At 40.1% G+C, this 24,278-nt stretch overlaps 2 protein-coding genes across 7 annotated transcripts; both read right to left on the bottom strand.

Annotated features, from left to right (window-relative positions):
* Positions 1 to 280: 280 nt before the first annotated feature.
* Positions 281 to 8,742, bottom strand: LOC117662629 (uncharacterized). Of its 3 annotated transcripts, XM_087884315.1 has the most exons (7): positions 7,193 to 8,742; positions 5,725 to 5,796; positions 5,074 to 5,608; positions 4,704 to 4,821; positions 4,508 to 4,587; positions 3,639 to 3,765; positions 281 to 2,256 (listed from the first exon to the last, which is right to left on the bottom strand). In XM_087884315.1, the coding sequence occupies exons 3-7, from the start codon at positions 5,581 to 5,583 to the stop codon at positions 1,298 to 1,300; spliced, it is 1,794 nt and encodes a 597-aa protein (XP_087740441.1). In that variant the 5' UTR covers positions 5,584 to 5,608; positions 5,725 to 5,796; positions 7,193 to 8,742; the 3' UTR covers positions 281 to 1,297. The 3 variants fall into 3 exon arrangements, with proteins under 3 accessions (XP_087740441.1, XP_087740440.1, XP_087740439.1); XM_087884314.1 differs by lacking the exon at positions 5,725 to 5,796 and having other exon boundaries at positions 7,185 to 8,742; XM_087884313.1 differs by lacking the exon at positions 5,725 to 5,796.
* A 123-nt stretch (positions 8,743 to 8,865) lies between these two features.
* LOC117658767 (uncharacterized) lies at positions 8,866 to 24,271 on the bottom strand. Of its 4 annotated transcripts, XM_087884228.1 has the most exons (7): positions 23,953 to 24,271; positions 15,515 to 16,092; positions 15,155 to 15,272; positions 14,955 to 15,034; positions 14,056 to 14,182; positions 10,704 to 10,852; positions 8,866 to 10,593 (listed from the first exon to the last, which is right to left on the bottom strand). In XM_087884228.1, the coding sequence occupies exons 6-7, from the start codon at positions 10,748 to 10,750 to the stop codon at positions 9,390 to 9,392; spliced, it is 1,251 nt and encodes a 416-aa protein (XP_087740354.1). In that variant the 5' UTR covers positions 10,751 to 10,852; positions 14,056 to 14,182; positions 14,955 to 15,034; positions 15,155 to 15,272; positions 15,515 to 16,092; positions 23,953 to 24,271; the 3' UTR covers positions 8,866 to 9,389. The 4 variants fall into 4 exon arrangements, with proteins under 4 accessions (XP_087740354.1, XP_060547273.2, XP_087740355.1 ...); XM_060691290.2 differs by having other exon boundaries at positions 8,866 to 10,852; XM_087884229.1 differs by lacking the exon at positions 15,515 to 16,092.
* Positions 24,272 to 24,278: the final 7 nt, after the last annotated feature.

Below are 24,278 nucleotides of genomic sequence, written 5' to 3'. Positions count from 1 at the left end.
TTGACTATGGTATTGATTTACAGAAATGGCAAAAATTGTGGTCATATAACTATAAAATGACAATGTCAACAGCATATAAGGAGAATTTGTATAAGATGCTTCACAGGTGGCATCTACCCCCCCCGACGAGGATAGCCAGAATGTTCCAGATTAAATTGGAGAAATGTTGGACGTGTCATCAGACTCCAGGATCCTATTACCATGTGGTGGACATGCGGAGAAGCAAAGAGATATTAGACCAAGATACACACGTGGTTGGAAAAAATGACTAAGAGACATATTGACTTTAAACCAGAGATAATTTTTCTTAGGGATCTTACCAGAGCCATATAATGAAAAAATTGCAATATTTAATTGTGAATCTTTTAACAGTGGCTAGAATTGTATTTGCTAAAAATTGGAAAGGAGAAGAGACACTTACTGATGATGAAATTATTAAGAAAATGATGGATTGTGCTGAAATGAGTAAATTGACATTTGAAATAAGAGAACAGGAGGATAAACAATATTATTTGATATGGGATTTATTTTATCAATGGATGGACAATAAGACATGGAGATAAATATATAATATGTGGATGTTGAGATAAATTAAGTGGAATATTTCTTATGAAAATAAGCTTTGGATATATAGTGATATTTTGAAGAGAAGAGGGAGCACAAAAGGATGTTAACGGATCAATACACTGTAATTATTTGGAATGATGATTTTTTTGTTTTATTTTTGTTTTAAAATAAAATCTCTGTGAAAAAAAATTATTTAATTATTCAAATGGTACTTGTATGAGATTTTTGACAACTATAGGTAGTCGTTTACTACAGTTCATTTAATGATTGTTCAAAGTTACAGCAGCACTGAAAACGTGACTTATGACTATTTTTCACATTTATGACCGTTGCAAAATCCCCAAGGTCACCTGATCAAACTTCAGATGCTTAGCAATTGATTCATGACAGTTTCATTAGTCCTGGATCATGTGATCACCTTTTGTGAGTTTCTGACAAGAAAATCCAATGGGGAAGCCAGATTCATTTCACAGTGTTACTAATTTAATAACTACAATGATTCACTTAAGAAATGTGCCAAGAAAAGTCGTAAAATGGGGCAAAATGCACTTAATAACTGTCTTGCTTAGCAACAGAAATTTTGGGCACAATTGCACTCATACACCAAGGACTATTTGAATTTCTATTGAAGTTTTTTACACAATTCCTTTACTGATATAGTTTCTCCTGTGTGTAGATGCTTCTATGGCAAGTAAAAGTGTTACTCTTTGCAAAGCTCCACTCCATGCATTCATATGTTTTTTTCTCCCATATGGATCCTTTTATGGGAAGTGAGATCACAACTCTTTCTAAAACCCTCTCCACATTGCACACATTTATATGACTTCTCTTCTATGTGGCTCTTCCTGTGGCGATGAAAACTGCTGCTATGAGTAAAGCTCTTTCCACACAGCATGCATTTATAAGGACTTTCTCCTGTGTGAATCCTCTTGTGGGAATTAAGACTTCTGCTACAAGTAAAGGTCCTTCCACACTCCATGCATTGATAGGGTCTCTCTCCTGTGTGGATCCTCTTGTGGGAATTAAGACTACTCCTACAACTAAAGGTCTTTCCACACTCCAGGCATTGATACGGTTTCTCTCCTGTGTGGATCCTCTTGTGCGAATTAAGACGATTGCTACGCGTAAACGTCTTTCCACACTGCACACATTTATAAGGTCTTTCTCCTGTGTGGATCCTCTTGTGGGGATTAAGACTACTGCTATAATTAAAGGCCTTTCCACACTCCGTGCATTTATAAGGTTTCTCTCCTGTGTGGCTCCTCTTGTGGGAATTAAGATCACTTTTACAATTAAAGGCCTTTCCACACTCCATGCATTGATAAGGTCTTTCTCCTTTATGATTCCTTTGATGTCTTATACGAGAGTATCTATAACGGAAGGTCTTTCCACACTCCGTACAAGTAAATCGTTTCTCTTCTGAAAGTGTCTTTTTATGAGAAAAGAGATGATCGGATTTATTAAACATCTTTCCACACTCCATGGATTTATATGGTCTTTCTCCCATATCAATCACTGTATGGTTAGGAAGCCAACTGACCAGAGGAAGACCTTTCTTAACTCCACTTTGTGACTGCTTTGTTTCATCACTCTTTAGTTTCATCTGATCTACAAATTTCCTTTCCCCCACTTTTGAATGGATTGCTTGGTGTTCCTCCTTACAATTCTTATGCTCTTGCTCATTAAAACCTTGAAAAAGGAAAATGAAAACTGTAACAAGAATAAGGGAACAATAAAACCTTTCTTCTGAAATTTAGCCAAAGAATCATCAATATATTTCTGCTGTTTTGTTGGCAAACAAAGAGTCCAAATGAAGATTATAGCAAAGACCCATTTCCAAGTGTATCCCTAATGATCCTCCTATAATAGGATTGGATTGATCTAATCTTCCACCTGGAACAATTCCATGGTGCCACTAATTCCTGAAGTGCATTGGACAATATCATGCTGGGGCAGCAACATATCCACTAGCTCTCAACTTAAATAAAAGTTTCATCTCCACTTGTCTGCAGAGCAGAATCTTTGAAACTCAAAAGGGAATTTCTGGATGGTAATACCTCCCCACCCTCAACTTAAGTTTAATGTACACAAGTGAGCATATCTCTAAGAAGGGAACATCCCTCTTAGAGGTCATCCGGTCGGTTATAGCAGCTTAGGGCCATCAGGGACCAGGTTCAGGAGGGAATAACAAATCCTGGTAGGCAGAACCTTGCTCAGTACATTCAGCCTCTTCCTCAGAGTCTTCCTAATATCTTCTATGAAATAAGTAGTTTGTATTTCATGAGCAGAACGCTTTTTTTCTAAAAACAAAAACAATTTCCTTTATGCAAAAAAACCAAGCTATGCAGTTTGCCAACTTTTCGTTGAATAAATTTCCTTCTTTCATAAAGCCAGTTTGGTCAAAAGGTTAAGACACCAGGCTAGAAACTAATAAATGTACAGACATTTCTAAAATTTTGTTTTCACTTTACCATTATTGGGTACCAAGAAGGAGAAAAAAAATGAATTTCAACAACTGTAGAATCATGCTGCAGCATAACAAAATTGACAAAAGTGAAGGGAGTATGAATACATTCTGAATGCATTCCATATCCTTCATTTTTTTTAAATAATAAAGGCAGCAGACAAACCCAATATTCCTTCTTCCTGTTATCCCTACAACAACCCTGTGAAATGGGTTGAGCTGAGAGAAATTGGCCCAAAGTCACCCAGCCAGCATTTATGCTAATGGTAGAACTAGTACTCACAGTCACCCAGTTTCTAGCCTGGTATCTTAACCATTTGACCAAACTGACTTCATGGAAGAAGGAAATTTATTCAAAAAAAAAAATTGGAAAACTGCATAGCCTCGGCTTTTTATATAAAAGAATTTTTTTTTTAAGTGCTTTCTGCTCATATAATACAAAACACTCATTTCAACAACTGTTGAATCATGCAGCAGCATAATATAATTGAAAAAAAGTGAAGTGGATCTGAATGCTTTCTGAATGCACTGTAAATAAATGTTTTTTTTCCAGAAATAACATTCAAGCCCCTTCTCTATGTTCCTGAGCACAGACAGTGATTCTTACCCAGAGAAAGGAGATTCCTGGAATTCTCCAGCATGACTTCTCTGTAGAGCTCTCTTTGATCAGCATCCAGTTGAGACCACTCTTCCTTGGAGAAATACACGGCCACTTCTTCAAAAGACATAACAACCTGAACAAGGACACGTTTCCTTATTAACAGATAATCCCAAGAATAATGGGATAATTTTCTTCCATCAATTCTCACCAAAGAGATCATGTGAACAAAATGGGAATCTTCTGCAGAATTCGGAATGAGATCTCACCACTTTTGCTGATGGCACAACTAAATCATGTTTGATCAAGCTGGAAGTGTTTGGAATGCCTGACGGTTTAATCAATTAAAATATTCCTGGTCAATTGGTAGTTAGCTCTTAAATCCACTACTTGTCAGTGACTCCCATTCTTCCTAGGATGGGCAGAGCAAAATACTGGCAAAACCCACTTGACATGTTTACCAATGGCTCATTTTATCCACTGAGGGACCAACGTACCCCAACTCCATACCTTCATGAAGAAGTTGGAAGAGGTTGTAATAGTATTCTATATATCTATAGAGATTCTCAATCACCAGGTCACGGTAGTCATGGATGCTTTTCAAAAGGCAAAATAGAACATTTTTTTGTAATGGTATGTGAGAAAAACCCTGGGAGACAGAAGGAACAGCCCCGATGCTGACAACAGTTAATGAAATGTGATGAAGCAGGAGGGGTGGAGATAGCGACTCACAAATGATTCCCTCAGAAGGGAGAATGTTTAGTGACCTGAGGTCAAATTTGTATTGCTTAGAAACAGCAATTTTATACATTGAACTCTAGAACAAAATGAAATCCATTCGAGATTCATGGACCTTTTCCAATGTTTCTCCTCCTTACCTGAAATAGCGGTTCAGCTAAACCTTCAGCTCCAGAACAAAGAGGTGATTCTAAAAACTCCAAGGAGAGCTTTCTACTCTCTGTGAGAAAGAGAAAAATAGTGGAAGCAAATTTGTTAAAGAGACTCCAACAAAGTGGATCAAACGAATCAGCTAAATGTTGAAATCTCACCTCACACAGAAAGAGCTTTTCTTACCTTGCGTAGCATCTTGACTTTGTTCTTTCTGGAAGTTCTCCCTGAAGAGCAACTCTTGAGAAGTTTTGAATGAATCTTTCCCCTCCTTAGAAAACTCAGTCACAGTTTCCATGGATTTCTGGACATGATATGTTATGAAAAGGAAGAGCACAGAGATGGAAATGAATTATCATACTGCACCTTCAAACTAGCAGACCCCAATGTCCATTGCTGAAAGTTGAAACAGAATGGAAGCATTGCCCCAAATACATCCTCTGGAAGAATAGAACAAATGCCCTTAGGAGTTAATAATCCCAGAAAATTCTGCCAGAAAGGAATTGACAACTTCAGAGAGATCCTCTTTAGAGCTGCCATAATTCCATTCTCCCACCTGCAACTCTTCCTGCATGTTTTCCTCCTCCTGAGTCAGCAAGAAGCCTTCAGCCAGGGACACCGCCTGGGAACTGGTCTCTGCTCCACACTCCCGCACCCATTTCGCCACCTCTGGGGGAAGGACAGCCAGGAATTGTTCCAGGAGCACCAGGTCCAGCATCTGAGCCTTGGTGTGTTTTTCTGGTTGCAGCCACTGACGACAAAGGTAGTGAAGCTGCGTGCAAACATCTCGCGGACGGCTCCCCTCCTGAAACTGCACTTTTGTGAAGTGACAGCATTGGACTTCTGAACTACTGGATGCCTCTTCGTGGCTCTTCTGCCCAGGACTTGCCCCATTCTTCCCACAGCTCCAAGGCTGAGCAGCTGGAGGGCCCTTTCTAACTTCTGCATCTGCAGGGTGTTGTCCCTCCATCTTCTCTCTGGTCTCTAATAAAGCTCCAAAATGGACCCATGGATCTCCACAGGTCTTTCTGTTCACAAGAGGTCTGGCCAAATTTTCCAAGGCCATTCAGCTCTCTTCCCAGACAAGATACCTAAGATTCCAGAAGAAGCAGAAATTATTTTCAGCTGATATATCTGATATGGAAAAAATGGAGAAATGGGGAGTGGGGGGAAGGGAAGATTAAGTAAGAAATTCGTATGAACTCACCAAGGTCTGCGAAGGAGGTGAAATCATTAGTTAGCTTGCTCTCTCAACATATGGGGGAAATTGCAGTGAACCCTTGTAAATATTGTAAATCCAAAATATTGGAAAATATATTTAAATGTTTTAATTTTCTATTTCCTAGTTTTTATTAAAAATTTAGTTTTTATTCTTATATCTTCTATATTATTTGTATAAATTACTCTAGGCAGAAATTACACAAAGTGCTCCTTGTTAGTGTTTTTCCCACAACAGCAGCCCTGAGAAGTAGATTGGGCTGGGAATTAGGATGAGTTCAAGGCTTTCATGCCAAAGGTTGTGTTATGGAAATTAAGACTCACAAGATATCCGTGGGTGATCAGAGAGGTTTATTGCGCAAGGTTCAGTGCAACACAAGAAGCAAAGACTGAACCCCAAAAGATTCTAATGCAGTTACTCTTATCCATACTTTTGACATCTTATGATTGGTTACATTTCTGACAGCCCACAGCGACAATCCCCCCCCTCTTGCTGCTATACCCTACAAGCTTACCAAAGTGTGTTCCCTCTTAAGTAGGATACAGGTGTTCTTGCAAACTTACAAACTTAGGCAGGAACCTACAAACTAGGTTCCTGCCTAAGTTTCCTGCTGTTATGTCTGTGGTTACCTCTGCTTGGCTAGGTATGATATTTTGCTCATGATGGTGTTTCCTGAACTTTCCAGCTGAGGAAGGTTTGTTATTTCCACGGTTTCACTTTTTGAACCTAATACTAAAGAAAGGGGCCCTTCAGAGATCCTCTAGGCTGACCCCAGTATTATATCACTTTTATATCCAATTTCATTATTCTATATTATTCTTCCACATTATTCCAGCAGGTTTTGGTCTTCCATATTATTTGGACTACAAAGTTAAATCTCCTGGTTTCGAAGCCTTGTGCTTTCCTCACTGAACCCAATGGCTCTCTCTGGCTAGTCGTAATTTAATACGATAATTTAATACGATAATCATATAAAAGGCAGCTTAATGTAATTTATATGGCTGCGTAGTTAAGAACACCTCCTTACACACGGAGTTGAAGCCTTTTGCATGCAAAGCCAGCAGGAGGAATTCCGACTGCTCGTTTCCCTCGGCCAAGAAAGATGCAGGAAAACTGTCCAGGACTGAAGACTGACTTGGAGGCACAAAGCTCTGTTTTGCAAACACTTCTCCTCCTCCTCTCCCTCCATGCAAAGCTCTTCCCGTCGAAATGGATTGTAAATCCTCTTTTCTGCGACCCTGTTTTTTTTTTTCCTCCGGGGGGCAAAGCAAAGGGCGCGAAGCTTTGCTTTCTCCCCTGCCTGGCGCTTGCATGCACAAGGACGGCAGGGGAACATGGGACCACTGGCTCTTCCACCCGCTTTCCACGACTCCAAGCCTGAGCAATGCAAGCCTCCAGCGCGGGAGAAAAGTCACCCACCCCCCCAGTCACTGAACCCCCCCACTCACGTCTGTACCTCCAGATCCAAGACTTCCGTGCAGAGCCTTCCCTGTGCTAGAAAGGCTCACCCAAAGGCAGAATCGGAGACCGTAGAAAGAGCAGACAAACTTTGAAGCCTCTGCAGGAAAATGCCTAGAGAGAAGCACGCAGCTCTCCTGGCTTGGGAAAGAGACCGGCGCATGCTCAGTTCTCCCGTAAATCGGCGGGGCGGGAAGGAGTTGCCCGGCTCTTCCAGGGAGCCCCCTAGAGGATCCTGTGCGCATTGCGAGAAGGCCCTGCAAGGGCTCAGGACCTCATGTTTCATGTGGGTCTGGGATGATGGGCATTAAACTTGGAAGGAAAGTTTCCCTCTAACATTGCCTATCTAGAAAGGAAATGGCCTCTCCGGAAAGCATCAGTTTCTAGATTTTCCCTCTTTTTAATCTCCGACGAGCAGATGAGGGAGTGGAGAGCCCTGGCAGCAACGCAGCGCCCGCCACCAGGTCCTCTGCCGCCACTTGGCACTCCAGATCCCTGTGCACATACCCAGGGGTTGCGTCCAGCTGGGATGGGGTGGGCCAAGGCAGTGGGGGCAGCACCTCACCATGTCTAGGGTGGCCCCATGGGCCACATCTAACTCTGCTCGTGGGCTGGTTCTGATCTGCAGGCTTTGTGTTTGACATGTCTGATTTAGTATAAAAAACAAACATAATACGAACCCATTGTTTGTATGTTTCTCTTTTGTATCTCCAATATTTTTTCAAAATAAAACATCTCCACAACCCTTATCGGGAGACAGAAAACTTAAAACCTTTTAGAATCCAGGACTTTTGAGAAACGTTTTTGAGCTCAACTCAATTAAATTGGGTATGATTGACGATTTAAAACAGCAGTCCCTAACCTTTCTGGCTTTGTAGCCCAGGTGGGCGAGGAGGTGGAGGATGGTCCTATGCAAGCTGCTTGCAGACGCATGCATGCACAGCTCCATTTGTGGAAGTAGATGGCCTGTGCACCCACCGCTCAAAGTTTGAGTGCCTGCCACTAGCTACGCTTGCACACGCTCATCCACTGCTTGCACGGCCTAGTTCTGGACAAAGCCTGTGGGTTGGGGACTCCTGGTTTAAAAATGCAACGTTCTGGATGCAGCAATCAGAACTCTCACCGGAGTCTTCCTCAGACAAGCGGAGATGGAAAGGTAGGACAGGCAGAGAAAGGGAAAGGCCCAGATACTTGGCCCAATATCAGAACAGAAATATTCAGGCAACAGCAAAAGGTATCAGATCACCCCTAACGAAGTTGTGGGTTTTTTCCCTCTAACCCAGTGGGTCTCAACCTTCCTAATGCCGCAACCCTTTAATACAGTTCCTCATGTTGTGGTGACCCCCAACCATAAAATTATTCCTAAAACCATTGAAAATATGTGTTTTCCAATGGTCTTGGGCGACCCCTGTGAAAGGGTCATTCGACCCCCAAAGGGGTCCCGACCCACAGTTTGAGAACCACTGCTCTAACCAAAGACATAATTGAACAACAATGTGATAATTGTGTTTGGTATTCTGGAATATTTGAAATAATATAATGAAAAACAATCAGGAATATTTCTACGTGTACAAAAGGCCTTTGTCTATTTGAACTTAGCAAAAACCACAAGGAGGATTAGGGATCCACACTGTTCTGGTTTGCACTAGAAAGGCAATTTATGGATGCATATTTAAGAGGAGCTACAGTTTATTTGGATTATTACTCAAATGGTCCTTGCAAGATATTTTAGACAAATATAGGTAGTCTCAATTTATTACAGTTCATATAATGATTACTCAAAGTCATAGAAGCACTGAAAAAAGTGACTAATGACCATTTTTCACAGTTATGAACAACATCCCGATGGTCACCTGATCCAATTTCAGATGCTTGGCAACTGATTCATGACAGTTGCATTGTCCCTGGATCATGGGATCACCTTTTGCGAGCTTCTGACAAGCAAATCCAATGAGGAAGCCAAATTCATTTCATAACAGTGTTCCTAACTTAACAAGTACAGTGACTCACTTAACAAAAGTGGCAAAAAAAGTCGTAAAATAAGGCAAGACATACTTAATAACTGCTTCGCTTAGCAGCAGAAATTTTGGGCACAATTGCAGTCATACACCAAGGACTATCTGGATTTCTCCCATGTGTGGATGCTTCTATGGCAAATAAAAGTGTTACTCCTTACAAAGCTCCACTCCATGCATTCATATGTTTTTTTCTCCCATATGGATCCTTTTATGGGAATTGAGATCACAACTCTTTCTAAAGCCCTCTCCACATTCCACACATGTATATGACTTCTCTTCTGTGTGGCTCCGACTGTGGTGATGAAAACTACTGCTATGAGTAAAGCTCTTTCCACACACCATGCATTTATAAGGTCTTTCTCCTGTGTGGGTCCTCTTGTGGGAATTAAGACTACTCCTACAACTAAAAGTCTTTCCACACTCCAGGCATTGATACGGTTTCTCTCCTGTGTGGATCCTCTTGTGGGTATTAAGATAACCACTGTTCCTAAAACCCTTTCCACACTCCATGCATTTATATGGCTTCTCTCCTGTGTGGGTCAAATTGTGAGATTTCAGACTATTGCTACAAGTAAAGGTTTTTCCACACTCCATACATTTATAAGGTCTTTCTCCTCTGTGATTCCTCTGATGGATTATAAGAGTTTTAGAATAACAGAAGGTCTCATCACACTCCATGCATTGATACGGTTTCTCTCCTGTGTGGATCCGCTTGTGGGTATTAAGATGACTACTAAATCTAAAACTCTTTCCACACTCCATGCAGGGATACGGTTTCTCTCCTGTGTGGATCCGCTTGTGGGTATTAAGATGACTACTAAATCTAAAACTCTTTCCACACTCCATGCAGGGATATGGTTTCTCTCCTGTGTGGATCCTTTTATGGGTGTCAAGAGCATTACTCCACCTAAAGGCCTTTCCACATTCCTCACATTTATAAGGTCTTTCTCCTGTGTGGATCCTCTGGTGGGTATTAAGATTACCAATCTTCCTAAAACCCTTTCCACACTCCATGCAATGATATGGCTTCTCTCCTGTATGGATCAAATTGTGGGATTTCAGACTACTGCTACTAGTAAAGGTTTTTCCACACTCCATGCATTTATAAGGACTTTCTCCTCTGTGATTCCTCTGATGGATTCTAAGAGTCTTAGAATAACAGAAGGTCTCATCACACTCCATGCATTGATACGGTTTCTCTCCTGTATGGATCCGCTTGTGGATATTAAGATCACTGTTACGAATAAAGGTCTTTCCACACTCCATGCATTTATAAGGTCTTTTTCCTGTGTGGATCCTTTGATGTCTTTTAAGATAGTGATTATAACTGAAGGTCTTTCCACACTCCATGCAGGTAAATCGTTTCTCTTCCGAATGTGCCCTTTCATGAGAAATGAGATGATTGTATTTATTAAACCTCTTTCCGCACTCCATGGTTTTATATGGTCTTTCTCCCATATCGATCACTGTATGGTTAGGAAGCCAACTGACCTGAGAAAGACTTTTTTTAATTCCACTTTGTGATTGTTTTGTTTCATCTCTTTTTGGTTGCATCTGATCTACAAATTTCCTTTTCCCCCCTTTCGAATGGATTGCTTGGCATTCCTCATTGCAATTCTTATTCTCTTGCCCATTAAAGCCTTGGAAAAGAAAAAAGAAAACTGTACATTTTCATTCCAATAGTATTGGATCACAACAATAATTCCATGGTTTCACAACCTACCAAAGTGCATTGGACACTGTTGCATGCTGGGGCAGCAATATACCCAGCGCCTCCCAACTTCAATAAAAGTCTCATCTCCACTTGTCTGCAAAGCAGAATCTTTGAAAGACAAAGGGAATTTCTGGATGGCAATAGCTCCCCACCCTCAACTTAAGTCTAATGCAAACTTGGTACACAAGTGGTAATATCTCTAAGAAGGGAACATTCGTCTCGGGGCTCATCCGGTCTTGGTTATAGTAGCTCAGGTCTATCAGAAACCTAGTTACCGTATTTTTCGGACTATAAGATGCACCGGAGTATAAGGCGCACCAAGAGGTAAACAAGGAAAAAAATGTTTTTGCCCTCCCTGGCCCCCAGGAGCACTCTGTAGGCCTCCCAAACCCTCTCCATGTCCCGTTTTTTCTAAAAACAGGCCCGTTTTTAGGGACGTGCGGGGCGGGGTTTCTGCAGGCCAAAAATGGCTGTATTCGGTGTATAAGACACACCAACATTTCTACCCTCTTTTAGGAGTGGAGGTGCGTTTTATATTCCAAAAAGTACGGTACCAGGTTCAGGAGGAAATACCGAATCCTGGTAGGCAGAACCTGGTTCAAGAGAGGCCACACCATCAGTACATTCTGCCTCTTCCTCAGATTCTTGCTAATATCTTCTGTGAAATGAGTATTATGGTTTATGAGCAGAAAGCATTTAAAAAATACCAATTTTCTTTATGTAAAAAGCCAGGCTATGTTGTTTTCCAATTTTTCTTTCAATAAATTTCCTTCTTCCATATCAATTTGGTCAAATGGTTAAGACACCAGGCTAGAAACTGGGGGACTCTGAGTACTAGTTTTGTCTTAGACATGAATGCTGGTTGGGTGGCTTTGGGCCAATCTCTCTCAGCTCAACCCATTTCACAGGATTTTTTTTCCTAGGGAAAATAGCAGGAGGAAGGAATATTGGGGTATGTCCACTGCCTATATTATTTTTAAAAAATAAAGGATGTATATACAGTGCATTCAGAATGTATTCAGGCTCCCTTCACTTTTGTTAATTTTATTGTGCTGTAGCTTCATTCTATAACTGTAGAAATTCATTTTTTTTCCTCATTAATCTACACTAAGTACCTCATGATGACAAAGTGAAAACAGAATTTTAGAAATGTCTGTAAGTTTCTTAAAAAGAACCAAAATATCACGTTAATGTAAGTATTCAGACTCTTTGCAATGCTTGAAATATAGCTCAGGTGCCTCCCATTTCTTGTGATTATTGCTGACAGGTTTCTATGCCTTGATTGGAGTCTACCTGTGGTCAATTCAATTGATTAGACGAGATTCAGAAAGGCACACAGCTCTCCATAAATGGCCTCACAGCTGAGAATGCATACAGTACCAGACCAAAAGCCATGAGGTCAAAGAAACTGCCTGCAGAGTTCAGAGATAGGATTATTTTGAAGGAAGAGATTTAGGGAAGGCTACCATAAACTTTCTGCTGCACTGAAGGTTCCTAAGAGCTTTAATTGTTTGTTATTGTTTTTAATCATGGGCCCAAATTTATATATATCTTTTTAATTGTATTTTAATGTTTGTAGTTTATGCTTTTACTTGGCTGTTCACCGCCCTGAGTCCTCAGAGGAAAGGGCGGTATACAAATTTAAAAATAAATAAATAAAAATAAAAATAAGTAGACTCCATAATTCTCAAATTAGATCCTGGTTGGAGACAACCATCAGTACAGCCCTCCACTGATCTGGGCTTTAAGGCAGAGTGGCTAGACGGATGCCTTTTCTCAGTGCACAACACATGAAAGCCTACTTGGAGTTTCAAAAATGCACCTGAAGGACTCTGAGACTGAAATAAGTAAGATTCTCTGGTCTGATGTAACCAAGATACAACTGTTTGACCTCAATTCTAAACATTATTATGTCTGGAGGAAACCACTCATCACCTGCCCAATGCTATCCCAATAGTGAAGCATGATGGTGGCAGTATCATGCTGTGGGAGTGTTTTTCAGCAGCAGAAACTGGGAGACTGGTCAGGGGTGATGGAAAGCTGTACAACATAGCGCTCAGGACCAGAAAATGGGCTAAAGATTCATTTTCCTACATGACAACCATACTATGCAAACAGCCAAAACACACTCTGTGAATGTCCTAGAGTGGCCCAGCCAGAGCCATGACTTCAACCTTATTTAGGAATCTCTGGAGGAATCTCTGGAGGAATCTCTGGAGGAATCTGAAGGAATCTCTGGCGGAATCTGAAAATGGCTCTCCAAGGACGGTTGCCATCCAATTTGACTGAGCCTGAGAGGATTTGTAAGGAAGAATGGCAGAAAATCCCCCAATCCAGGTGCGCAAAGCTTATGGTGTCGTACCCAAAAAGACTGGAGGCTTCAATTGCTGCCAAAGGTGCTTCAACAAAGTACTGACTGAGAGGGTCTGAATATTGATGCCAATGAATATTTCAGTTTTTACTTTTTAACAAATTTACAGACATTTCTAAAATTCTGTTTTCATTTTGTCATTTTCGGGTACTGAGTGTAGATAAATGAGAAAAAAATGAATTTCAACAACTGTAGAATCAGCCTGCAGCATAACAAAATCGACAAAAGTGAAGGGGATCTGAATACTTCCTGAATGCACTCTATATCCTTCCTTTATTTTATTGCAAATAATAAGGGCAGTGGACATCTCAGATATTCCCTCTTTCTGCTGTTTTCCCTACAACAACCCTATGACATGGGTTGAGCTGAGAGAGTTTGGCCCAAAGTCACCCAGTCAGCATTCATGCTTAAGGGAGAACTACAACTTACGGTCACCCAATTTCTAGCCTGGAGTTTTAACCATTTGTCCAAACTGATTTTATGGAAGAAGGAAATTTATTCAAAGAAAAATTGGAAATCTATAGTCTCCCTTATTACATACAAGAAATTGTATGTATTTTTTAAAAAATGCTTTCTGTTCATAAAATACATAATACTCATTTCCACAACTGTAGAATCATGCTACAGCATAACAAAATAGAAAAAAGTGAAGGGGATCTGAATACTTTCTGAATGCACTGTAAATAAATGATTTTTTTCCCCAGAAATAACATTCAAGCCCCTTCTCTACATTCCTGAGCACAGAAAGGGATTCTTACCCAGCGAAAAGAGATTCCTGGAATTCTCCAGCATGACTTCTCCGTGGAGTGCCTTTTGGTCAGCATCCAGTTGAGACCACTCCTCCTTGGAGAAATACACAGCCACTTCCTCAAAAGACACAACATCCTGAACAAGGACACAAGTTTCCTTATTAACAGATAATTCCAAGAATAATGGGATAATTTTATTCCACCAATTCTAGGAAAGAGATCTAGTGAACAAAATGGGTATCCTCTGCAAAATTAAGAATAAGGTCTAACCGCTTTTGGCTGATGGCACAACTAAATCATGTTTGATCAACTGGAGGTGTTTGGAATGCCTTATGGTATAACCAACTAAAATATTCAATATAAAGTCTTCAATCCACTCCTTTTCAGTGACTCCCATTCTTCCTTGGATGGGTAGAGTAAAATACTGGCAAAACCCAGCTGACATGTTTTCCAATGGCTCATTTTATACACTGTGGAACCAACAAACCCCAACTCCACACCTTCATGAAGAAGTTGAGCGAGCTTGTAATAGAACTCTATATGTCTATGGAGATTCTTAATCACCAGATTAAGAATTTGGGTAGTCCCAAAGATTCTTTTCAAAAGGCAAAAAAGACTATTTTCTTTATAATGGTGTGTGTGAACAACCCTGGGAGACAGAAGGAAGAGCTCCAATGCTGACAACAGTCTGGTCAATGAAATCTGAAAATGAAGAAGGAGAGGTGGAAAAGGCATCTCACAAAGGATCCCCTCAGAAGGGAGAGGGTAAGCTAAGGTGAGTGTGAATGTTCAATGACTTGATGTCAAATTCGTATTCCTTAGAAACAGCAATTTTATACATTGAACTCTAGAACAAAATGAAATCCATCCAAGATTTATGGACCTTTTCCGATCTTATTTCTCCTTACCTGAAGTAGCGGTTCAGCTAATCCTTCAACTTCATCAGAAAGAGGTGATTCTAAAAACTCCAAGGACAGCTTTCTACTCTCTGTGAGAAAGAGAAAAATACTGGAAGCAGATTTGTTAAAGAGAGACACTCCAATAAACTGGAGTGAAAGAATCAGTTAAATGTTAAAATCTCACCTTACAGAGAAAGAGCCTTTCTTACCTTCCGTAGAGTCTTGACTTTGATCTTTCTGTAAGTTCTCCCTGAAGAGCAGCTCTTGAGAAGATTTGAATGAATCTTTCCCCTCCTTAGGATACTCAGTCACAGCTTCCATGGATTTCTGGACATGATGTGTTACGAGAAACAAAGGAAGAGCACAGAGATAGAAAGGAATTATCATACTGCACCTTCAAACTAGCAGACCCCAATGTCCATTACTGAAACATAATGAAAGAATTGCTCCAAATACATCCTCTGGAAGAATAGAACATATGCCCTTAGGAATTAATAATCCCAGAAAATTCTGCCAGGGAGAAATTGACAAATTCAGAGAGATCCTCTTTAGAGCTGCCATTTTCCCACCTGCAACTCTTCCTGCATGTTTTCCTCCTCCTGAGTCAGCAAAAATCCTTCAGCCAGGGACACCGCCTGGGAACTGGTCTCTGCTCCACACTCCCGCACCCATTTCGCCACCTCTGGGGAAAGGACAGCCAGGAATTGTTCCAGGAGCACCAGGTCCAGCATCTGAGCCTTGGTGTGTTTTTCTGGTTGCAGCCACTGACAGCAAAGGTAGTGAAGCTGAGTGCAAACATCTCGGGGACGGCTCCCCTCCTGAAACTGAACTTTTGTGAAGTGACAGCAGTGGACCTCTGAACTATTGGATGCCTCTTCGTGACTCTTCTGCCCAGGACCTGCCCCATTCTTCCCACAGCTCCAAGACTGAGCAGTTGAAGGGCTTTTTCTAATTTCTGCATCTGCTGGGTGTTGTCCCTCCATCTTTTCTCTAGTCTCTAATACAGCTTCAAAACAGACCCATGGATCTCCACAGGTCTTTCTGTTCACAAGAGGTCTGGCCAAATTTTCCAAGGCCATTCAGCTCTCTTCCCAGACAAGATACTTAAGATTCCAGAAGAACCGGAATATATTTCCAGTTTACATATCTGAAATGGAAAACAAATTATTCAGGGTGTTTACTAGAGTGATGAATTGAACTATTGAGCATCTTTATCAAGAGAGGAAAGAGAACAGGGAAGGGTAAAGGGAAGGAAAAAAATAGAAAGAAATTTGGATTAACCTACCAATGTCGGGGACCGAGGGGGGTATCTTATTAGTTAGCTTGATCTCTCTACATGTGGGGAAAATTGCACAGAACCCTTCAGGACAGGACTGTCAAACTAGCGGCCCAGGGACCAGATATATCACGCCACGCCTGGTTTAGCAAAGGAGGGAAAAGTCCCGATAGGTCACATGAGGACACGAATTTGACACCCTGCTTCAGGATATCGATCTCTATCAAAATATTGGAAAAATACATTTAGATGTTTTTGATTTCTACTTCCTAATTTTTAATTAAAATTTAATTTTAATTTTTATGTCTTCAGTATATTATTATAAATTATTCTAGGCAGCAATTATACATAATGCTCCGCCTTACTATTTCCTCACCCCAACAGCCCTGTGAAGTATTTAATATACCCTTTAATATCATTTCTATAGCTGCGTTGTTAAGAGCAATCATTTGCACAATCCAAATCGTAAATGTCCCAGGTCACAAACAGCAATTGACATGAGGGGCTGTCTAAATCCACTTAATAAGTAAATAAATCCCAGGATATCCCAGAGCTATAATTGCACTCAACAATGAACTAAAGGACCACCATCAGTGAGCTGTTGGACAGTATAACTTGGTCTGTTCTGTGGATGTTTGGGTGGTTTAGGGGTAGGGAATTGTGGTGGGTGGGAGTGTGTTTGGGGATTATGTGTGTTGGACCTGGTCTTTGGGTGTTAAGTGAATTTCGTTCTGTATACACATACACATTGTATACACATACAATGACAATAAAGTTTGTTTGTTTGTATTATTTATATAGAACAGAGTAGATGAGATTCTACTGAGCTGGAGCTACAAAAAAACCTTGGCTACGTAGGGAAAACCTGGCTAGAAGAAAAACACACATAAACCCTACGAAGAAGTAAGAAAATTGATACTGTGCCTTTACAGGGAGGATATGGGTGTGGCCTACTGATGACAGCTAACGAGCTAGAAATGGATCTATTTAGGTCTCCCACCTAGCAGTGAGAGCTTGCTAGGTGTTAGAAAAGAAAAAACATATATATATATGTTTTCTGAGGTTTTCGCAGGTGTTTGTATGTAGGTCTTTGGTTATTCGAATAACCAAATAACCCGAATAACCAAAGACCTACATATATATATATATGTTTTTCTTTTAGCCAGGTTTTTCCTACGTAACCAAGGTTTTTCTGCAGCCCTAGCTCAGTGGAGTCACATCCACTCGATTCTGGGCTTTTTTCTTTCTGGCAGCCAGCAAGCCCTGTGCTGCCTGGTGAGAGACTTATATAGATATATTTCTGGCTTGTTAGACATCATCAGTAAGCCACATCCACATCTCATGTATCCTCCCTGTAAAGGTACAATATCTATTTTCTTATTATATATAACCAAGCCAGAAGATATGCTAAGATCTCAACAGGCAACCTTATTTATGTCAGATGTAAATGCCTTATTCTCCAATGTGTAAATAATGTATATATGGAACATCAGAGGTTAACTTATTCTTTGGACTTTAATGTATTCATAACTTACCACTCCCATTCCTAGCTCCACCCCTTGTATATATAAGGAGCCACCCTCACCATTCTCACTGCTTCTACCTTGAATATTCAGTGAATATAGAATGCCTATCATAATTAAAAAGAAATATATTTAAAGCTCTAACTCCTATTATCTTTATTGAGTCTGATCCTGAAAATATTGCAACAAGCTGGTAGCAGAGGATGGTTAATTGACTCAATAAGTAATTAAAAATGTCCAAGAAAGATAGGCCCAACACCAGGGCCTACAGCAAAGAAATAGAAACTGATCAAGAGATGATCAACGAATCCACCAATGCGATTTCGAGAGAATCCGAAGAATACACCACTGAAGAAGAAGAACTAATGAGTGAAAATAATGACCAGAAAGAAATCGAAATAGAAAATAACGAACTCAGGTCAGAGATATTAAAGATACTAAAAAGCCAAAAGAATGATGAAAGTCTCATCGCGGACCTCCAGGAGATGCTGAAGAACAGCGGAGCAGCGAGAGAGAAAAACGTCATTAAAGAAAAACCCAAAGATCAAAAAACCGTAAGTGAGATGACTACTGAGAAAATAGTTGTTAAAAAGAAAAGATGTGATCCCGCGCGAAATTTTGAATGGCAGCCATCTTGGTTTCAACGAACTTCAAAAGAGAATGGAGCAGAGCCAATCAAAACGCTCAGTTCAAAATTTCTGGCGCGAAAAACACTATCAGACGAAGAAAGTGAGAAAGAAGTCTCAAACTCTTCAGATGATCCAAAATCAGAAAGTGAAGACGATTTAACAAAATCTCAAGTAAAATCAGCAATGAAAACGCTTTTTACTGCTTTTGGGCCAAGACTGAAAATTACCAAGACATCTACGAAGAAGCAAGAAATCAAACCGGCGACTCAAGACCTGCACGCTCCCATCCTGATTTCGAAAGCGACAACGCCCGAGCCCAGAGAGCCATGCCGATTTCGCCCTACACCACAGACAAGATCGAATACCAACGCACACAAAAAGAAGAAAAGAACCGTCGCCACCACCAGAACCCCAAAAACCGAGCCAGAGACCGACTCATCTGAGGAGGAGCGGATCGAGAGAGCTGAAAGGGAGAGAACCTTCCACGACGCCACCAAAGAAGAAATGAGCAACGCGCATGTGCGAAACTACGTAGACGACCCAGAAGGACTTGAACTGGCCAGAGAACCGCGCAGACTCATTGCAAGCATCCCAATGCCGTTCTGTAATTTCCTGCACTTGAGAGATCACGGACTGCCACAGGTTGTAAGTAATGGACAGAATAACGTAGGTAACTTACCCAGTGACTTCCCAAAACTTAGAATTGATGGTATTAATTTACAAGAGTGGTATCAACAGCTTCAGGTTATTTTCATGAAAGAAAATTTACTATTCTTTATAACTAGCCCTCCAAGAAGACCTTGGACTTTAAAAATAGATTGTTTACATCATAGAGCATTTTTCATAATAATATCTAGCGTGTCTCCTGCAATGTATCATAGCATCAAACCAAACCTAACTGTATCAGAAATAATTCAATGCATGTTTAATCTATTTCACAGCGATAGCGTAGCTACAACCACAAGAATGTCTAAGGATTTCTTTTCCTCTAGAGTAAAACCAGGGGTTTCTATAAGTGAGCATTTGATAAATCTAAACAAAATAAGAGCTGAGCTACAATTGAGGGGGGAAGTGATTTCAGATCAAACAATGAAAAGTGTTATTATCAATTCACTTGATCCATCATGGGATAGCTTTATGTCACACTTAGATACCATTAATTTGGGATATTTATCCATAGAAAGTCTATCTAACAAATTGATAGCAGAAGACAATTCAAGAAAAAATCGATCCAGTAACCAAACAGACCACAAACCTTTTAGGAAAGTAGTCTTTCAAGATAAACATAATGAGGCCTTTAGATGCTACAATTGTGGATCCAGGGAACATAGTAGAAGAGACTGCCCCAAAGTCTCAAGAGAGAGACATAGGCCAGAATATAAGAGCAAATATAATTACAGACAATCTTCCACAGATAGACACAAATATAGAAGTCCACCAAATTACAAAGAAGGTAGAGGGGGTAGAGAAAATTCAAAAGAGAGGAAATCTGGGTCACTGAATGGGCTAAATAAACAAGACAGCACCAGAACACAGCAGAATGAGAATAACAATTGGCTTATTGATTCTGGTGCAACAAATCACACCACCAACAACAAAAGTATATTATCTTCATTTATAGAAGATAAGTTTGTGATAAAGGTAGCTAATCAAGAAAAGGTTCAAGTACTAGGCAAAGGAAATGTGACCTTGCCTGGTCTAGGGAAAATAGAGGGGGTATTATTAATCCCAGAAATACCTCACAACATACTAAGTGCCATAAAATTAAGCAGAGAATCTGATATCAATATATTTTTCTCAAAGGGGAAAGCAACTATAGAAAAGAACAAAACAAATGTAGGTACTGTAATGATAAAAGGAGGTCTACCCTATCTGATAACTAAAGAAAGATGTTTACATAACATTGATTCAAATATGGAAGATTGTATTGAAGCAGATGATGAAAATGTCAGTAACAGTGACAATGATGAGTGTAAAATAACTCATGATCACAAAAATACATACAAGGAAAAGAAACCAAAAATAGGTAAACCAATTCATGATGAGTGTGCTCACATCTTACACAGGAAGTTAGGACATGCAAGCTTTCCTGTAGTACAAAAAATGACTGAACACGCAGAAGGTGTCAAAATAAAAAATTGTGAAAATTATTTGGAATGCTCAGTATGTAAATCCACCAAACTAAAAACCAGTCCCAGACCAAAAAAATCTAACAGATCAACTAACAATATTTTTGATTTGGTACATATGGACTTAGTTGGTCCATTAAGTCCCTCAATTACCTATAGAAAACGTTACTTCCTAACAATAGTGGATGACTACAGCCGATATGGTTTTGTTTACACATTAAAGCACAAGGATGAAACATTTCAGAAATTTAAGGAATTCTACAAACGTATAGAAACACAACATAATATCAGAATAAAGCAAATTATGACAGATAGGGGATGTGAGTTCATGTCTAAAGAATTCTCCCAATGGTTAAAGGATAGAGGAATGTTACATTTCACGTCCAATCCTTTTTCTGCATTTCAAAATGGAGTTGCAGAGAGGAAAAATTCCACACTACAAACCATGATTAGGTGCACATTAGAGGATGCTGGTTTAGGCAAACAATTTTGGTCAGAGGCATTACATTATTCAAATTACACTCAAAATAGAACCTGGTCCAGTATTGTGAATAAGACACCATATGAGGTGATGTACAATAGAAAACCCAAATTATCACACATGCACATATTTGGAGTCACTGCAGACGTACACATACCTAAACAATTGAGGAGAAAGGGAGAAAACGTATCCAGGAGATTAAGATTCATGGGATACGAAACTGGAACCAAAGGGTACAGATTTATTGATAGTAATAACAAATTTATAGTATCCAGAACAGCTGTGTTCCATGAACAGGCCAATTGGTCAAAATTGCACCTTAATGAAATATTTCCTAATAAATGTAAAGATACGATATCTTGCGAGGAAGGAACAACAGAAAATCAAAATATTAACAAAAGTAAGAACAAAACCAAAACTTGGACTAATAGTCAGCATAAAATAAAGACAGACACATTAACAAAAAAGGAAGCTAGATATTTGCATGATAACCATAGCAAGCCTGAAAGAACTATTAGAAACAATAGAAACCAAATACCAAATAAATACAAAGATTACATAATGCATATGAATGGAGAACAAATAACACCTAATACATATGAAGAAGTATTGAAACTTCCACATGAAGAAAGAGAAAAATGGGAACTAGCTATGGAAAAAGAGATGGAAAGTTTACAAGGATTAAATGTATTCACACCTGCGATCGCACCTAAGGATAAAACAATTATAGGTACCAGGTGGATTTATAAAATTAAGAACTTAGAAGGAGGCAATACCTTATACAAGGCTAGACTAGTTGCACAAGGCTATGCACAAAAATACCCAGAAGACTATACTGATACATATTCACCCACAGTGAGAACAGAGAGTGTCAAAACAGCCCTTGTAGTAGCATCTGCACTCAATCTGGACGTATTCCAATATGACATACAGACCGCATACTTACATGCAAAATTAGATAAGGAAATATATGTAAGAGCACCACACAGTCAATACACTAATAAGAACGAAATTTGGTTATTAAATAAGAGTCTGTACGGATTAAAGCAATCCGGCAAAAGATGGTACGATTGCTTGGTAAAAGTACTTAAGACCATGGATTTCAACGCCACCACTGCTGATAACTGTTTCTTTGTAAAAAAGAGTAATGATCATATTGAATTTGTATTAATTTACGTGGACGATATTTTATACATTGGAAAGCATAAAGAGAGCAGGGAAATCTTTGTAAATAAGTTAAATGAACACTTCTCACTGAAATCCCTGGGTAAAGTGAATAAATACCTTGGTGTGCAAATTAACAAAACTAAAAGGGGATTCAAACTTACACAGAAAGATAAAATCATCGAACTCCTAAACAAATGTAACTTAAATAATGCCAAAACCTGTGACACCCCTATGCAAACTGATTTTCTTAGAAACACTGATGAATCTTCCCCTGAGTTTAAAGACAACACATTTTACAGATCAGTTATAGGTTCACTCCTCTATATATCTAATTGGACTAGGCCAGATATTGCATTACCTCTCAATCTATTGTCAAGATATGTTAGTAAACCAACCTTGTATCATTGGGAAGCTGTCAAAAGAATTCTAAGATATATGAAGGGTACATTAGATTTTTGTTTAATGTTGGAACCCAATAATGACAGAGAACCAAAAATTACTTGTTATGCTGATGCAGATTGGGCTGGTGATACATCATGCAGGAAGAGTACTTCTGGTTATGTTTTTCTATTGAATGATTGTCCAGTTTACTGGTATACTGGTAAACAAGAACTAGTAGCCACTTCTACTACAGAAGCGGAATATGTTTGTTTGTCCAAGGCTGCAAATAACCTTGTATGGTTCAATGATCTGATCACTGATGTTTGGAAGAAACCCACTTTACCATTTATTATGCATGAAGACAATAAAGCGGCCATTGAAATATCCAGATCCGATGCAATTGGACAAAGGTCCAGGCATATTGATATAAAGTTTAAGCATGTGAGACAACTGTCTCAAGACGGATTCATTAAAGCAATACATTGCGATACTTCTGAACAATTAGCTGACATATTAACAAAACCCTTACCTTCTAAACAACACAAATATTTAACTTCTAAATTATATGTATTATATTGTCCTGAATCAGAATGTAATTGGTGTTGTGTAACGAACCGGCATTTAGAGGGGGATTTGTCAGATGTAAATGCCTTATTCTCCAATGTGTAAATAATGTATATATGGAACATCAGAGGTTAACTTATTCTTTGGACTTTAATGTATTCATAACTTACCACTCCCATTCCTAGCTCCACCCCTTGTATATATAAGGAGCCACCATCACCATTCTCACTGCTTCTACCTTGAATATTCAGTGAATATAGAATGCCTATCATAATTAAAAAGAAATATATTTAAAGCTCTAACTCCTATTATCTTTATTGAGTCTGATCCTGAAAATATTGCAACAATTTATCTGCCGACACAGCCAGCTGGTGATAGTGGGGAAAGGCTGGAAAGCAGGAAACCCAGTTCCGAGTCCTTGCACCCCTTGCACCCAACTCCTTACACACAGAGTTGAAGCCTTGCGTGCAAACCCAGCAGGAGGGACTCCGACGGCTCGCTTCTCTCGGCCTAAGAAGGGGAAGGCGAGGGAAACCCCTTCGGAAAACGGGGCCATGAAGTTTGCAGGAAACTGTCCAGGAGTCAAGACTGACTTGGAGGCACAAATCTCTGTTTTGCAAACACTTCTCCTCCTCCTCTCCCTCCATGCAAGGCGTTTCCCGTGGAAATGGATTGTAAATCCTCTTTTCTGCGACCCTGGTTTTTTTTTCCCCCCTGGGGGCAAAGCGAAGAGTGCGAAGTTTTGCTTTCTCCCCTGCCTGGCCCTTGCATGCACAGGGACAGCAGGGGAACATGGGGCCAATGGCTCCTCCTCCCCCTTTCCACGACTCCAAGCCTGAGAAAAGTCAAACACGCACCCAGTCACTGAACCCAGACTCACGTCTGGATCTCCAAGTCCAAGGTTTCCCTGCAGCCTCTTCCCTTCCCTGAAAGGCTCACTCGGGCGCTGGAGAAAGAGCGGAGCAGCTTTCAAGCCTTTGCTGGAAAATGCCTAGGGAAGCACGCATGTCTCTTGACTTGGGAAAGAGACCGGCGCATGCTCAGTTCTTTTGTAAGGCGGGGAGGGAGGGAGAGCGCTGCCCGGCTCTTCCATCGGACTCTCGTGGGAGCCCCCTAGAGGATCCTCTGCGCAATGCCTGAGGATCCTGCAAGGAGATCATGTTCCATGCGGGTGTGGGATGAT

This window comes from Pantherophis guttatus, chromosome 2, assembly GCF_059756535.1.
Source record: "Pantherophis guttatus breed Tessera chromosome 2, ASM5975653v1, whole genome shotgun sequence".
Classification (NCBI taxonomy): Eukaryota; Metazoa; Chordata; class Lepidosauria; order Squamata; family Colubridae; genus Pantherophis; species Pantherophis guttatus.
The sequence above is the reverse complement of the archived record's forward strand: the minus strand, read 5'-3'. Positions and strand labels throughout refer to the sequence as shown.

Excerpts from the sequence above, each read along its gene's own strand:
- LOC117662629 (XM_087884314.1), bottom strand. The coding sequence starts at position 5,583 with ATGGCCTTGGAAAATTTGGCCAGACCTCTTGTGAACAGAAAGACCTGT. Across the intron at positions 4,822-5,073 it reads ACATGCAGGAAGAGTTGCAG|AAATCCATGGAAACTGTGAC; the intron begins GTGGGAGAATGG and ends TATCATGTCCAG. Across the intron at positions 2,257-3,638 it reads CAGGAATCTCCTTTCTCTGG|GTTTTAATGAGCAAGAGCAT; the intron begins GTAAGAATCACT and ends TCCTTTTTCAAG.
- LOC117658767 (XM_060691290.2), bottom strand. The coding sequence starts at position 16,024 with ATGGCCTTGGAAAATTTGGCCAGACCTCTTGTGAACAGAAAGACCTGT. Across the intron at positions 15,035-15,154 it reads AAGTCAAGACTCTACGGAAG|AGAGTAGAAAGCTGTCCTTG; the intron begins GTAAGAAAGGCT and ends TCTTTCTCACAG. Across the intron at positions 14,183-14,954 it reads TAGCTGAACCGCTACTTCAG|GATGTTGTGTCTTTTGAGGA; the intron begins GTAAGGAGAAAT and ends GTCCTTGTTCAG.